General features: G+C 40.8%; 1 protein-coding gene across 11 annotated transcripts in view; it reads right to left on the bottom strand.

Moving 5' to 3' along the window:
• The window catches only part of ADAM22 (ADAM metallopeptidase domain 22), a 127769-nt gene that overhangs the window by 59631 nt on the left and 51977 nt on the right, over positions 1 to 16161 (bottom strand). For all 11 annotated transcript variants that reach the window (XM_085050647.1, XM_085050649.1, XM_085050650.1 and 8 more), the window contains exon 4: positions 10300 to 10366. In XM_085050647.1, the coding sequence (XP_084906773.1) occupies positions 10300 to 10366 (67 nt within the window). The remainder of the gene's footprint in view (positions 1 to 10299; positions 10367 to 16161) is intronic.

The raw sequence follows: 16161 nt of genomic DNA, 5'->3' as shown, positions 1-16161 counted from the left end.
TTGGAGCGCATGTATCATAAGAAATTTACTGTTATTGCCTCACTATAATGCTGAGGCTGAAATTGTGCTGGGTTTGACATGAACTAAAGCTGTTTTATTGTGGGGGTTGTAATAAAATACACTGTATTAGAGAAGAAATCGCAGTATGTGGTAGATCTAAGACCACCAAAAGACTAAACATAATCATCATTTCTATCTTCTTTTACTCTGCTCTTGGAAACACTCCCTGAAGGACTGGGTTTGTCTCTCTTACCTACTGGTATCAGTAGCAATGAGACAAAAGCTGGGAAAAAAAAATTCCTAAAAGTATTCTGCTCCTGTATGAAAATTAAGACTTCCCTTAAGAGCTGAAATTAGCACCAACAACAGTTCAGTCAAGAACATCAGGGGTGTTTTGTGAAGCGCTGTTAGCTTCCTGCAGCTGATAGAGCCTCTCTCTGCTCTCTCAAAAGCAGGAATTGCCCATGTCAGCAAGTCTAACCTACACACTGGCCTTTGTCAGCTACTGGCTCAGTGTAAGATGAGAGGAAATCAGACCACTCTTCTAACATATGCCAGTGATAAACATGAGCAACATTTACCCATTTCTGCTCTAAAATTGAATCTGGTCACTATAGAGTCTGGGAGAAAATTAGGCTAAATGTCATCTCCTATGAGCCAAGGTCAGCCTGGTGACAATGGCTGCAACACAAACCTGTAACACACACAGGCACACACTCATGCCATATCCAAATGCTCCAGCAGAGAGAAGTTCAACAGTTTTGCCTCCACAAGGCACACAGCCACTGTTCATGCTGTGGTTTGCACCATGCAATACAAATTTTCTGCCAATGCCCATGACACTCTGTTGTCCATTTCCTTGGATCAGTAAGTTATCCTTCTTGCATGAACCTTCTCAGTGTGATGGACAGCCTACTGGCGATGTCCAAGGGCAGTTCAGAAAATGCATAAGAAGTTTATTGATTTGGAGAGACAAAAATGTAATAACATCCTACAAAAATAATAAAAACCAGAATGCACCCAGATTCAATTAAAATAAGTTAATCATTATTATTGTGGTCAGTTCATGAGACAGTCTTCACCTTGATGCTTAAGTTGGATAATTATAGCAAAATTCTGAATTAGGAATATTTGCCCTGTGAACTGCTACAGCTCATCTCTAACCAGATGCAACCATTTTGTCCATGTCAGTACAAGTTTTCTGCAGCCTGTTGGGTAGGTAGTGTGGCAAAGATACTAAAAAATTATAAGACACAGATGTCAGCAATGCAAGTAAAATCCATCCCCATTTTTATCCTTTAAAATAGTTGGTCCCTGCTTTGAGAGGCACCAGCTGCTGAGTAGACACAAAAGAGATGAAAAACACATTAACCAATATTCCTAATAAAGGGTGAAATAAGTAAAGCAAAAGAACAGCCCCAGCAGTCATTAATGGTGGCAGTTCCCTCTCCTCTGCAGTCACAGTGCAGAAAGCATCTGCTGACCATATACCGGCAGGGTTTGTTATTCGCCTCACAGACACTATGACCTTCCCAGGGGAGAGAAACAAGGATGCACATTCATCTGCTTTCTACATTGGATCTCCAAGTAAGCCATTTTCTGCAATTAAGAGAGGTGCTGGCCAGTAGAACTCATGCGACAGTTGGGCACTGGCCCTAAAATTAATACCTTCCTTCTCCTACATATTCCTATTTCAACACTCGTTAATCCAAAGGAAAGGAGATTGCTGGTCTAATTCAAATCCTAGTAACATATCTCCCTCTTTCCTTGCAGCAGAAAGCTCCCAAAAGGCCAGCTAAGGCTCAAGCCACCATTCTGCAAATGCCAGATAATGATTAGCTGCCAGATAATGATAAACTGCTTAAGGAGTCGCCCATTGTGGGCCCACTAGATACAAAACTGCATAACTAAGACTGCATGAGAAATAGCAACAGGAGAAGGAAATGCACACTTGCTCACTGGCTTCCATGGCAAAAAACAACTTTTTACGGATGTGTTTCTATTTGTAAATAGATAAGTCAAAATGGCACTTTGACCTGTGTAACTGCAACAAAAGAAAACATTCTTTAATTGACAATCCTTCAGCAATTGGCAGGGGCCTTGCTGTGGGGCTGTGCTGAGCCCTGGGCTCTGCTCTCACTCAGTCCAGTAACAACTCCAGGGACCTGGCACCACCTCTTTGCAGAGCAGTCTCTGGACTGGAGACGCCTGAAAGCCAAATGTTCCAAAAATGTGAGCAGTGCTCTCCCTTTGTAGGAGGATGGCTGGCACATGTACTCATGTAACTCAGAGCCGGCACGCCGTAGTGACATTAGGTTATAACACTGTTTCAGATTCTGAAATCACAGATACAGGTTCCAAAATTAGGATAAGGCACAGTCGCTTCCAAGCCTTCTCCACAAAATGCCCATGTTTAAAGACTGTTGGCAGCACTCTTAACAAACAGAGACACACATGTACGTGAGAGGATCCTGCGCGCAGGCAACTCGCTCCAACTGCCATCAGTGACTCACAGCAGGAGCCTTCAGCAGATGGCACAAGATATCAGCCCAGCTTCCCGGTTCAGAGGCCAAATGAGGGCTGTGTTTACTGCCCAGTAGCTAGGAGGGAAGATGCTCCATGAATATAGCTGCAGGGCGTGGACTGAGAGCTCATGCCAACACAACACCATCTGCTCTGGAAGCTGTCTTGGCATCTGCTTGGGAAGCAGCCTCTTGACTTGCCTTGACTTACCTTGGTGTTAGGGAAATTTTTTTTCATCAGCTGCCAGACAAATATGAGGCAGAGGAGAACAGGTTACATCTTCCTGCCTACTCTGATGTTGTTTTTAAGACAGCTTTTGTAGCAGTGGCTAGTGTCTCTTAGTCATGGCATACAATTCATTTTAATGACAGTCATTTTGTCCCATTCCTTCATGCCTGTTCCAGGGAAATGGGATCAAACATTTTAAGGGACAGTATGAAAAGTCCTTATAATGTACCCATTCTAATCTGCCATATCAGTTCATCAGCCTACCCTGAGTCAGAAGCCAAGGTATAAGAATGTGATTTACAAGATCACTATAAACACAACACAACACCTACATGGATACCAATCAGTCAGCAGGAGATAAAGTTCTGAGGAAAATAGAAAACAATACCACTCTGATATCCTTATTGGCTCATTATTTCTGAATGACAGAACTTTCTCTTTAAGTGAAAATTCAGAGTGCTTGAGGCTGTGTCTAGAAACATTAACCTACTGTTTATAATACAGTGCTGGTTTGGTATCCATAGGGCACAACAGACATGTCTAGGCAAAGCTATTTACAGAAGTCAAGATGAAGAAAGTAAAGATGTCAAACTAAAGTACACTGAAGCCTTGCATGGAAGCGCTTCTTCAGAAGTACAGCAGCCTCTGTTTGCTTAGCTTAATTCCCCCTCAAAGGGATTAAGTTAAACCCAAAAAGATACTTTTATTTTTTTAATAAGAGTATCTACAAAGTGTTTTTATGTTCTTCAATGTTATAACAGTAATTAATTTCTCTTAGCCATACTTGGTCCTTGTATGGTCAGAGATTACAGAACACTTGGTTGCCACCACTCTCTGGGTATGTATGCTGTGTATTGTAGCTCATGGAAAATAACTTGTGAGGTGCACAAAGTCAGGCAAGACTTTTGTTTTCAAGCTGTCCTCCTTCTGGAACATGAGAAAACTGCAGCAGAGTACTCAAGAGGTGACTCCCGATGGTCACACAGTCACTCGACTTCTCACTTCAGCAGAACCACCTACCATCACTGGGGTCCACATCAGTGAAATGTACTTTTTAAGATCTGGAAGACTTCCTACTTTCTGACAATTTTTTTCCTCTGCAGGACTAGTTAAACCCATAGGATTATTTTTTTTATGTCATAAAGAAAAGGAAGACAAGATAATTAAACCTGCAAAATCCTACATGAATCATGATCTGGGATTCATTCTAGTGTAGTATATTCAAAACCGTGACCTGGGAATGACTCCTAATATGGAAAGCTGCTGCTTTTAATTTCTTCCTTCTTGGTAGCAGGATGTATGTAGAAAGTAAGCTAGAAATAGCTGGGAGATAATCAGGTAGAAAAAAAAACTACTGTAAATGTACATTAAAAGTGCCAGACCTGCAGGATCATTAGGTCAGGCAAATGCATTGTATATGAGGGTCGATTATCTTGCCCTGGTATCCCACAGAGGATATTATGTTTTCTAAACCCCAAAGGGCTGGTCTCCGGAATTCAAACAATGCTACAACAGGAAAGTGAGATATTTCTCAGTGCCTATTGACTCAATGTGACAGCATGACACTGCTGAAACAAAAGATGTCCAGAGTAACTGAAAACACTCAGAAATTTAAAAAAAAAAAAGTCAATTCTTCATCAAGACACATACATTATTTCCAGTCAAAACCTACAGGAAGTAATTTGACCAGTATACTCTGGGACAGCAGTTTGCTTCCATCCTCCCCTTCCCTGTTCCACTACTACACTCTAATCTTCCCCTTCTTGTGTTATGAATTTTCATTGTACAGTAAAAACATCTCTAATTAGTCCTTAAGTGTAAGAAGTTGCCATTCGTTCTATTCAGTTTTTATTTACTCTATTGGTCAAAGATAGCCAGTTCTCCAGCTGATCCTTCTGTGCACTGTAATGCTGCTCAGTTTTGCACTGTTGGCAAACTTCATTAACATCCACATACCTTTTTTTTACATAAGTCGTTAATGAAAACATTTGATGAGAGCACTCTGAAGATCAGTCTTGCAGGAGCCCCTTGCTAAACTGCGTCAGACTCAGAGACTCCCTGTCAGCCCTTCTTCAGCTAGTTTACTGCTATCACTAAAAAGTAGATTATGGCCTAGATTTTTTAATAATTTGCCATGAGGCAAGCAGAGCTCTGTTGAGGGCGTAAGAGAGAGGAAATCTGACGACATTACAGGAACCCTTATTCAAAGTCTTCTCTCAAACAAGCTAGAGAGTGATTTTCTGATACTTACGGCTTCTCTAATCTCTGGACACAGCCAAAAAAGCTCTGCCAGAAACAGGCATATATAATTCCTGCATTATTTATGATTTGTTCCTTTTCAGTTTTCATCACCAAATTGTGCAAGTTCCAGGTACATTCACAAAGAGCTCCCCACCAGCCTCAGGCTCCAGCCTCCCAGGGCTGTGTTCCTGCTCTCCCATCCCATTCTCTGCCAGCCCAACTGGCACTCTGCTTTTCAAGAGAAAATGTAATCCCTTACAGGAAAGCCTGCTTAGCATACATGCTTTTCTGGCAACTGAAACACCTTCCTCATTGGTTACAAAAAGGGTGAGTTACCAAAACCTGAGCAAAAATAAGAGATTCTTGTCAGGCAGTGGATGCCCTAAATGGAAGGTGATAGTAGAAGCGCCTTGCTGTAAGACTGGAAACACAGCAGTCAATTGTTAAAATGACCTGCTCACTGGTTAAGTGTTTGTTCTGGCTGCACCACAAATTATTGCAGATTTAGGATCAGTTTGTACCTGTGGAGATAACAACGAAATGTTGGAATGCTGCTTAGGATAAGGTCTGATCAAACACAGGCACTAAGGTGTGACACACACACTGCCCTCAGCAAAGGGACTGTACCTCAACAGCTCTTCGAACACACCAGATTTGAAGGAGAAAGTTTAACATAAAAAGCAGTATCTACCACATCAAGGGTACTCAGACTCCTCTGGTCTTCCAAGATTTTAGTATTTTTCTCCCTTATATATTATTTTCCTAAAAAGGGGCATTTAAATATCCCTTCAAATACACACCATGGCACACACAAGCCAAGGCTTTAAGCACAGCAAGGCAATGGAGAAAAATCATTTCCCCTCTTGTGCAGAGGCATTGAAATAGCTGTAAGCTATAGTAACAGGCATCTTGAACATGCTAATAGTCAAACAATGCACAGAACATGACTATTTTTGCAAGCTAACATCTCTGCTTTGCTGTGCAGCATTAAAACACACTTGCCACAAACCCCCCATTGCCCACACTACAATGATGGTCCCTCTGCTGGAGCCCCAGAGAGCAGGAGGCTGTGCTGGGTACCCCAGCTGGACAGGATGGCTGTGGGCACCTTGAGAAAAGGCCACTGGGCAGGGTGTGAGCACAGCAGGGACCAGCAGTACAGCTTGGGGACACAGCCACACGGCAATCCTAACACACTAGACAAGCCTAGCCAAAGCTTCTCTGTCAACACTACAACAAACAGAACCTAGCATTTGGTGTGTCTCCATTCATGTTGCTCAATGCTGTGGTATGAACATGCTGCGAGGCTGAAGCAAAAAGCAGAGGTTTATGCTGAAAGCACTCTTGCTGTAATTTTGTGCCCATAACACACATGCTGTGTTTACACCACCACACTGAAGAATTTCAGGGTTTAAGGACTGCCTATGAAATATAGTTCCTTCTAGTCATATTTAAACAGGCCATTAAAAAATTCTGGTATTTATCTACTACATCTCTACCTGTGCAAGTTTTCTGACTGGGAATCTGAATTATTTTCATTGCTTAATTTTTTTAGAAAGCAATTTTCTAAGGACTCACAGAATTGTCTGATGTTTTGGGGAAATACAAGCAGAAATATTTATTTCTACACACTCTGTAGAGGAAAACTGAAACATTTTATTGAGAAAATATCACTGAATAGATATCAGTTGTTCCTTCTGAGGGAGAAAAATCCAGCAATGTGAATTACTCAGCACCATAGCTGTTTTTTGCCTTTCATCTTACTGACAGCATCAGTGGCAGAATGACATCCAAAAAAAATGGGAGAGAGAGAGATAAAAGGACACAGAGATATACTGCAACAACATTAGGTATACACAGGTTGAGTATTGATGTGCTATGAGCATAGGATGATCTGGAATGACACAATCAGGAAAAGGCAATGCCAACAAGGGTTTTTCTCTTTCTTATTAATTGATTATTCCCTTTGCTACCAGAGGGAATTTAGGCCAACACTGCTGCTTTCCTAGTAGTTAGAGACATGATGTACAGTAAAGGAGGGTGTGGGGGAAACACTGAAATAATTCAAACATCTACCTCCTTTTGTTTTTCTTAGGCATTGCACACTGCTACTGGTTTAGTAAGAATGCCTAAGGTGCTGCCTAACTGTGCCAAATTAACAAGAAGCCTCTCCTCTGCAGCAGCTAAATGCTAGCTCCCTGCAAAAACATGTGTAACATGTTCCACCTTCACAATGGTCTAAAGTATTAATTATTACGCAGAAATCAAATGTAATGCAACTTCTTATGATGAAAAAGCTATGTTAAACTGAGGATTCATCCCACAGTAAAAATGCCTTTGCCACTTAAAAGTGGTATTTTTTTATGGTATGAATGTTTCTCCCTTCCCCAGCCCCCCTCTCCTCTGTGAAGCATCCTCAGTAATGGCAGAAGATCCATATGTACTTTATAGCACAGGAAGTTTTGCTGGGAGGGAAGGAGAGGGGGAGGAGTGACAAAAGTAGTTATCAACTCCACATTGCAGATGAGCCAAGGCAGGATCCGCTTCCCAGACACATTCATGGCTGTAACACTGCTGAGCTGCTGAGTGCTGTACAGCTGCCTTCACAGAGACTCAGAGCTCCTGGCTTCTCCCATACTGCTGATGGCACAACAGCAGCACTGATGATTTGTGAGTCTGTGCAGTCTCCCTGCACAGACAAATGCAAGGGGGAGTATGTATGTGTTTTAAAATACACCTCTCCAGTAAGAAGGCCAAGAACAGAGGAGGCTATTTTGCTGTATAAACAGGCTTGCTCAAAACCTGCAGCTGGCAGTGGATGGCAGATGGACATTTTCTTTCTGCCACCATTTCTCCCAACAAAGCAGCAAGAGCGATGTTGCCAGGCCGCCTCTGTCTCTGCCTACAGCCCAAGACAAATTGCACAGAGGTGGGTGAAGAGCAGCATGTTGAAGCAACTGAGAGAAACCTGGCTTCTCTCTGAAATACCTCTTCAGCTTCTGCTAAAGAGTATGCTGCATAGCAGACTGCATATTTTGTGATTTATTCATAAGTTGCACCCTTTTACTAGCTATTTTTAAATAAGTATCTAAGCAATCTGCACAATCCCTAAATCTGAGTATAATAACTATGTTACCAGTTATGGTAAACAATTCCTACAGTAATCGAAGGTAATAAAACATCATCGTGGAAATTTCTTGTAGTTGCAGTAAGATTTTCAAAACATTTTATGTAAAACCAGAGCTCAGTTTCTCAAATGCAAAATAGATACTGTCAGTCTTCTCAGAAATTTTTTGACAGACAAACAGAGCTCTCCTATGCACTTACAGGTGCTCTGAAAAATAGTGACTGGTCAGAGGGAACCAGATTTATTTTTAAACAGCTATTGAGTACTGAAATCAGCCTCACTCAGTGTCTGGCATTAAAATGTACTTGGTAGCCTGCACTTTTCCAAAAATCTTTTCATATCTGAACTTTAATTAAAATGTTCCCATGACTGTGGCCACCAGGCTCTTATGTCATTTAGTCACAGCAGCTGCTTCCCTCCCTGCCAATCCCACACACTCAGATGCAACAAAACAAGCAAAAAATTTACATCTTTCCTAGCGTGCTTCCTGCAGAACTCCTGCAGCAGTGGAATAGGAGGGGGCAGAAGAGCACACCTGTAGGGCTCAGCCACCCCTGCACCCCTGCCCCGTGGGTATGCAAGGCACAAGGCAGCATGGAGAGGGAAACTCATCACTTGAGCAGCAACCCTCTCCTTTGCAGAAGAGTCTTTGCAGCTGCTTTCACTCCCAATTCAGCTCACCTTGAGTATCAAGCTCAGTGCAGCAGTGCTAGTTCTCTACTCAAAGCAGATTTGAGAATACTAAGCAAGGCAGTGATACCATCCCTGAAGGTGTACCCTGACCCTGGCTCAGCATCTAAATGAAGGGGAAATAATCTCTGTGACCCTTGAGGCTGGGAGCTGTTTTGCCAAGAACATTTTCTGACCCTTCCTCTGAAAGGCCTGATCCTCCCATCAACTCCCCATTCAATTAAGCAGTACTCAGATGTGAAGAGCCACTGATTTCAAACATTTCCTTGCTTGATTAAGGCTTGCTCATCAGGAACAATTCAGTGATGGGGCTTGGATGGATTAACTTAGCTAATTTACATATATACCTCAATGCAGACAAATGGGTTGTTTTGCTCTTATTAATATCAGCTATTATCTTTATTTCTACTTTGACTCATATTCTGAATCTCAGTCAAGCATGATTTCTTGACTGCACAGCAGAGCTGACTGAGAAATTAGTCTTTACAATTTAATGGAACACGTATGTGTTTGCCTCAGTCTGATAATGTATGCAGACTATTATCTTGACAATAGTGGAAGAGCAGACTTCCTATTTGCAAATGACAGAAGGGGATAAACCAAAGGAAATGTGTATCTTCAGCTACCCAGTCGATAAAGGACTGCTTTGCCCATTTCCATTACCATTTTCTTGCTGCAGAGGTTAATGCATTTGTTTCAAAGTATTTAAGTGATCGCAGATTTGGTAAAACAATTTGGGGTAGTTTTTTTAATAAAATGTACACTTTGAACAAAATTTTACCTGGTATTTACCCAATAGGCAAATTTAGAGTTTCCATTTTGTACCACATATAATACACAGCATGTAATCTACAGCAACTGATACAAAAATTATAGCTGACATCTACAAAGTAAGTCCTAATAAATGGAAGGTCCTCAAGAAAAATCTCCCATGTTGCATGCAAACAACAAAACACTTCTGCAAAGGCTGTGGGACATTTCACACGAGACAACAGCAAGACAACAGCAACAAATAACATCTTGTAGTCAACATGCCAACAAACATACAGAGATATAAACCTGTAACTGGTGACTAGATATTTGGAAATATTATACCATAAATCTTGCTATTCTCAAATTTACAAAGAAGCTCATAACAAACCAACAAACTTGGGGTTTAGTACAATGAGAAAAGGCTATCTACCAAAACAAAAATATTTTCTTCAATAGGCATCAAAAGTAGAGTATATTTGCTAGTAAAAAGAACTATTATGTATACATTTTTCATGGATATCATTTTGATATAAACATTAATGTACTAAATTTGACAATGGAGTTCATTTGCCTTGTTTAAAGCTGAAAGTTAGAAAACATGAAACATGCTTGCCTCAGAATAGTAAAACAAATCACTTGAAAAATCAGTTCTCTCCTTTCACAAAAATATTTGAGTTTGCATTAACATCAAAAGCCAAGTAAATTAAAAAAGAAAAGCATAAAAAGGAAATTCTTACTTTAACTTCCACTGTCTTCCCACCTTGCTCGATATGCCTCTCAAGATATTCAGAAGACAGCAGGTCACTGAAAGAAGAAGAAAGAAAAGAACCATAAGCCTCATGCATGTGTTCTTGTACTTCCTCTCAGCAAGCACTGATTAAACATTTACATCTAAAAAGGGCAAAACCTGCAGGATACTTTCCCTAAAATTTTCATAAAAATCACTGAAACAAGCACCTCCAATGGAGTTACACAGTTCATGGGATACATTGAGTTTTAATACCAGAAGGTGGAACAAGGAAAACTGAGGGGAGTTTCTTCATGGAAGGCTCAAAACCAACCACTGACACTGACTGTAATTCAAGAGACTTTTCTATTTGCTGCCAAAAGTGAACAGCACAAAAGTTAGGTGAACTTCAAAAGAAACAAAAAAGCAGAAGGAGGAGAAACCAGTTGGAATCTGAGGGCAAGCAGCAGCTGTGTTGGCAGGCTTCAAAGGACACAGTGGCACAAGAATGACCTTGTAACACCAACATGGTGAGCTCAGGTCCATGCTGCATGGGCAGGCAGAGCTGTGGCTGCAGGAGCTGTAGTCCAGGCAGGCTCACAGTGCAGGTGCACACACTCCCTGGGAGCTCTGCAGCTCCAGCAATGCCAGAGGAAAAGGCTCTGGGCAACAGCAATCCCAGCCTCCATGAACACAAGGACTTGGAACAAACACCAAGGAGAAAAAACAATCAGACCTCAGGCAAACATATATAAATTAAATGCAGGCTGTATTTACTAAGACACTAGAATGCCAAACCAGTCAAATCCTTTTCCTCATAGTTATTTTCTAGGCAAGCAAACCACGGAATCACAGAATTGGTAAGGTTGGGAGAAAACACATTATCTACATCATAAATTTCACTAAGCATGTTCAAAGACTACAAAATTTTACTGAGATTAAATCAGTATAGTCTTGCTGTTGTCCCACCTCAGGGGTGATGGAAAAGATGAAGAATTGGTTAAAAAAACCTGACAAGAGGCAGGCTGGCCACGGCAGCAGGAGGCAGTGAACACACACCTGCTGGGCAGAAGAGGTTAAAAAATTGAGTATTTCTCCCTCAAACAGAACAACACCTGAGCTAGACACAAAGTGACCTGCTGAGGGGAGGGAGGGCAGGAACAGCAGAGCAGCACTCAGGGCAGTGGCTGCTCAGCTTTCCAGAGCTTCACCCTGGCCAAACAGGCAGCAGGACCATGGACGTTTTTGCTCACAGAGGCACTGGTGACTGCCCTGAGTGAGCCCCAAGCAAGACAAGGTTGGAAATATGGGTCCTCCAACATCAGCCCTAAAAACTGCCAGCTTGGAATTTGCATTAATTACCCAGGCACAAAACCCAGGAGCATTCCAATGAAATATGCTGATAACATTAAATTGGAAAGCATGGAGAATAAAGAAGATCGAAAACAACTCCCATAGAGAAGACCTGGATGATCTTCAGAACTGGATATTGAAAATAGGATCAAATTCAATCGTACAAACAGCAAATTTATGCACTTAAGGGCTGGAGGGAATTTCTATTATGTTTTTGGAGGGCTTAGTTTATAAGGAAGAGAGACATGACCACACTTGTTTCTGGTAAAATGATTTGCCAGATCAATAGAATGTCTTCCTGAAAAACACAACTGTCATCCCAGAATACATCAAAGAAGATGTATTTCCAGTCAAACTGAGGTAAGATTAATATCACTGCCCAAAGGAGACCTCTTTTCAAATACTGCAGACAGGTACTGGACAGCTTTGCTTACAAAGTTCCATTACCTGGAAGCACAGAGAGGCTCTTGAACTCTAGCAAAAAATTGAGTTGTGAGGGAATGTGAATGCATCAGAGTTTAAACACGAAGATATAAAAGGAACTAATTAGGCTATAGAAGACGATAGCAGAACCTCAAATGTACAAGGACTGTCAACATGTCAATGGAAATTTGATGTTACAAAAAAAAAGACTTTGTATCAAAGTGTAAGGGACAGAGGCAACAAAAAGAGGGAGGCTAAGAAATTTCTGAATGGGAGTATCCATGGACATTGTCCATGGAGCTGGGGTTCCTCAGCCACAGTGAGTTCACAGTTGGGTGCTGCTGAAAGCAGAGAGTCTCAATGCCCCCTCAGGAACAAGCACTGAACCCACCTTGTGTCAGCACAAACACTCATCGAAACACTCTCAGTACACTGGGGAGGGCTCAACAAACCCCTGCTTTTGCTGCATTAGGTAACTGAAATCCCTTGAGAAGAGGTACAATAAGCTCCAGACCTGATGCAAAAGAGGGAATGAGCAGCTCTCAATAAGGGTGAAAGAAAGAGTCAGTGACTACCTTGGCCACTGCAGAACCAGCATGAACCCCCTTAATTCTGGTCAGGCCCAATATCCATATTGATGCTTTGCTCAGCTGCCTGCAGATGATCCATTATTGAGGAGCACCTCAAAGAGATGCTGTTGACTTACTGATTACAATACTCTAGTTCTTCTTAGAAGTGAATATTAAACACTTAGGATACTCGTGCCCTGGGGGAAGCTCAAAGACTTCTATAAGGTCTTGTATGCATTTTCCAGATTTAGAAATTTAGACAGATGCTCTCCTAAAATGTATTTAGTTTAGCTTGCTGAAGTTAGATATATACTTTCCCAGCATTCACATACACTCTTTCAGCAAAATTTTATGCTTCCATAAATTTAATAAGGATTCCTTTATAGCTTAGGGCTCTACTTTTACTCTTCATTATTTCAGGGGGACTCAGTTAAACTAATGTCATCCTCCTTATCTGATGGACACAAAGGTTCTCATGCCAAGAGAGATGCAAGAGATTATAAAATGTAAGATAGTGAAGTAAGAATATAGTACAAAGACTGAGATCAAACAGAATGGCTTAACTCAGGGAGACTTTACAGTTGTATTTGGAGAGATGACAAGGAGAAGCACAGGTTCTTCTCATGTGGGTCTGAAAAAATTACTGCTTTTTAAAAGATACTGCTGCTAATATTTTAATGTTCCGGAAGATCATATGTTACATTCTCAAAAATCTGGAAATTGTGTCTGGCATGAGAAAACAAAGACATTGATCATTCTCTGCCTTGTACAACACAGTAATTAGAAGACAACAAAAGAGGTCAGTAAGCTGATAACTAATTAAAAAGACCCTTTTCTGGCACAGCTGCTGATTACAATGTGCAACATGTTGCAGGAAAGCATGAACGCTAGAGGTCTGAACTGGTTCAAGCTGGGAACAGACAAGTTACTGGGTGAAACTGGGAGCTGCCAAACACACAGAAACTCTACCTGACTCCCAGTGTTGGAGTCCTGGAAAAGGGCTCTGGAGGAGCCTCACACATGCTTGCTCAGCTCTTCCACTTTTCCCTCACCATCTGCCCTGGGCTACTGGGACAGGGAGGTTGGCCAAGCGCCCCTCTGACCTGACCTGGGCTGCTCTGCCTGCACCCTGGAAGGTTCCTATTTCTCCTGGAGGTTACACAGGGTCCATGGCATCCAGCTCCAGGGCTGCTGATGGTCAGTCAGCTGCTCTTCTCCCACCCACCACCCAGTGATGGACATACCCAGCCTGTTGAAGTTGTATTTACTTTCAAAGTACACCAAGAGAAAATATCCAAACAGCTCCATCTATTTTGTCTTCCTGCTCAGTCCTTACTTTAAGGACAAAAGGACTGGGAACAGCTGGGGAGCTGCTGGCATTTCCCCACCCCTCAAGTCTGTCACAAGTGCCTTGATTCCCAAAATGAGACTGTCTGGAAGGGAAACACCACGGGGTCACCAACCTGCACAGCTCCTGGGAGCTGAGTCCGGAGCTTGCAAACAGACCACAGATCTGAAATTTAGAGACATTTTTAAAGCCTATCCTAAGTAACATGGCAGGATATGTCTGAGAAGATTTTATGAGTAGAAAAACCCATAAATGAAGCCATGTTATGCTTTACTATTATGATTCACTGCACTGAAAATATCATAAAAAAAACAACACTCTTGCAGATTCAATAATGCAATCAATGCTATTAAAAACTAAGCTACAATGCAACCATTACACACAATCTTGGAAACTCAGGCCAAAAGATACCAACTCATAGGTGGAGTCATGTTTTGTCTGCAGTAACAGTACAGACACATAACAGCATAATTTTAAATCAAGTCCTTACTTTAAAACAAACAAAAATCTAGATTAAAATACTTGTGAAACATGATTTAAAGTATTTAAGCAAGATAAGATAATCAGCATTAAAATAATATGCATTTCACCATAAATAAATAAACCCTTTCCTATGGTAGAAATGAAACAGGAATAATTTAGCTTGCCTGCCAATCTATCCTAGAAACCATCTTTGTCGGCTTAAGTGGTAGTTTCAGTATTAATTATAAATAAAACTGGCATGTTAAAATAAAATTTAAAAAAAAACCAGATTGTGAAAAATACTTAGAAACACAAGGGATGGAGGAAATTACAGAGAAAAAACACCAACACTATAATTGACAATATTGCAGAATGAGATTTTCAGAACATTTGCTGAGGCATTGGTACAAAATTTTTGAAAAGGCATGGCAAAAACCTGCATATGTTAAGACCTAAAAATAAAACATTTACAGGAAAAAAGCACATGTGATCTGTTGCTTTTAAAGGGAAAAAACTGCTATGCTAATAATGGCAATTCCATTTTCAGAAGTCTGTTATTTTAGTGTACACAAATTAAGTAGTGCCATCTTGTTTACAGCAGCAGCATTTTTTAAGCATTATCTTAAGTCCATATGAGTCTATCCCTTACAGACTCAACAGCATAAGGGCCAGAACAAAAAAATGAGCAAGCTCCTCTTTGCTCTTCCAACTTTCCCAGTCACAACAGAACACAAGAGGCAGAAGCTGGGAGAATTTTATTACAGAATAGGGTCCCAACTAAGGAAATTATCCTTATACAAGATGATGCATATAAAGGCACTTAAATTCTACCTTGAATCAACTTGAATCAACTGAGGTTTACCAAAATGAAGCTGGGATTGAGAACCCAGGAAAACAGATCAGCTTCGGATATAGAAGGGTTTCCCAACAGAAAGAAGCTGCTCAAGGAAGAAAAAAAGGTTAAAAAAATGTGGTGGTAAGAGAAAAGAGGACAGAACAGGTCAAGTGTTTAAAGGAACAGAAAGGAAAAACAAGTGATCACAAAGCATTTCAAGTCAAAAGAAGAAAAAAAGAGGTGAGTAAAGATTTTTGAAAATGGAAGAGGTTTGCATATGAATATGAAATTGAGAAAAACCTGGGAATTATCCCTGTAAATTTAATAGAAACTTCCACTTTTAAACAGAGAAGGAAAATGCCAATCGTCAGCATCAGAACAAAAATTAACTGTCCTGATTTAAAAGACTGAAAAGAGTAACAGTTAGGGGGAAAAAAGAGCAGAAATTATAGGGTCCTCTTTAAAGACAATAAGAATTACAAAGTTAAGAAATAAAGGAGCTTATAATAATAGTACTAAAATGTATGTTTGTCAGCATCACAGTTACAAATTAAAGAAATTATTGGCTTCATGATATCTGATACCATTTCTGTGTATCCTTGAACACTGTAGGAATTCTTTATCATTTATTCACCCTGATTTTTGTCTCCACAACTCTCCATTATGTACACCTGAAATTTCAGATTAAATATGGTGCCAGACAAGGACATCAAATGAGAGATCTGAGGTAAGATGCATTACTGAAAAGGGAGACAGGGTTTTAGTTGATATCAGCAGAAAGGTCTGGATGGGTTCAATGCCAGCAGGAAATTATCAACAGACATATGGAGACCTTCAAGAGAAAACAACAGGTTCAGGGAAATGATGGAGACACTGATAAGA

This window comes from Lichenostomus cassidix, chromosome 2 (assembly GCF_008360975.1).
Source record: "Lichenostomus cassidix isolate B80296 chromosome 2, HeHo_3.0, whole genome shotgun sequence".
In the NCBI taxonomy this organism is placed as follows: Eukaryota; Metazoa; Chordata; class Aves; order Passeriformes; family Meliphagidae; genus Lichenostomus; species Lichenostomus cassidix.
Note: the sequence above shows the minus strand (reverse complement) of the source record. Positions and strands in the feature narration are given on the sequence as shown.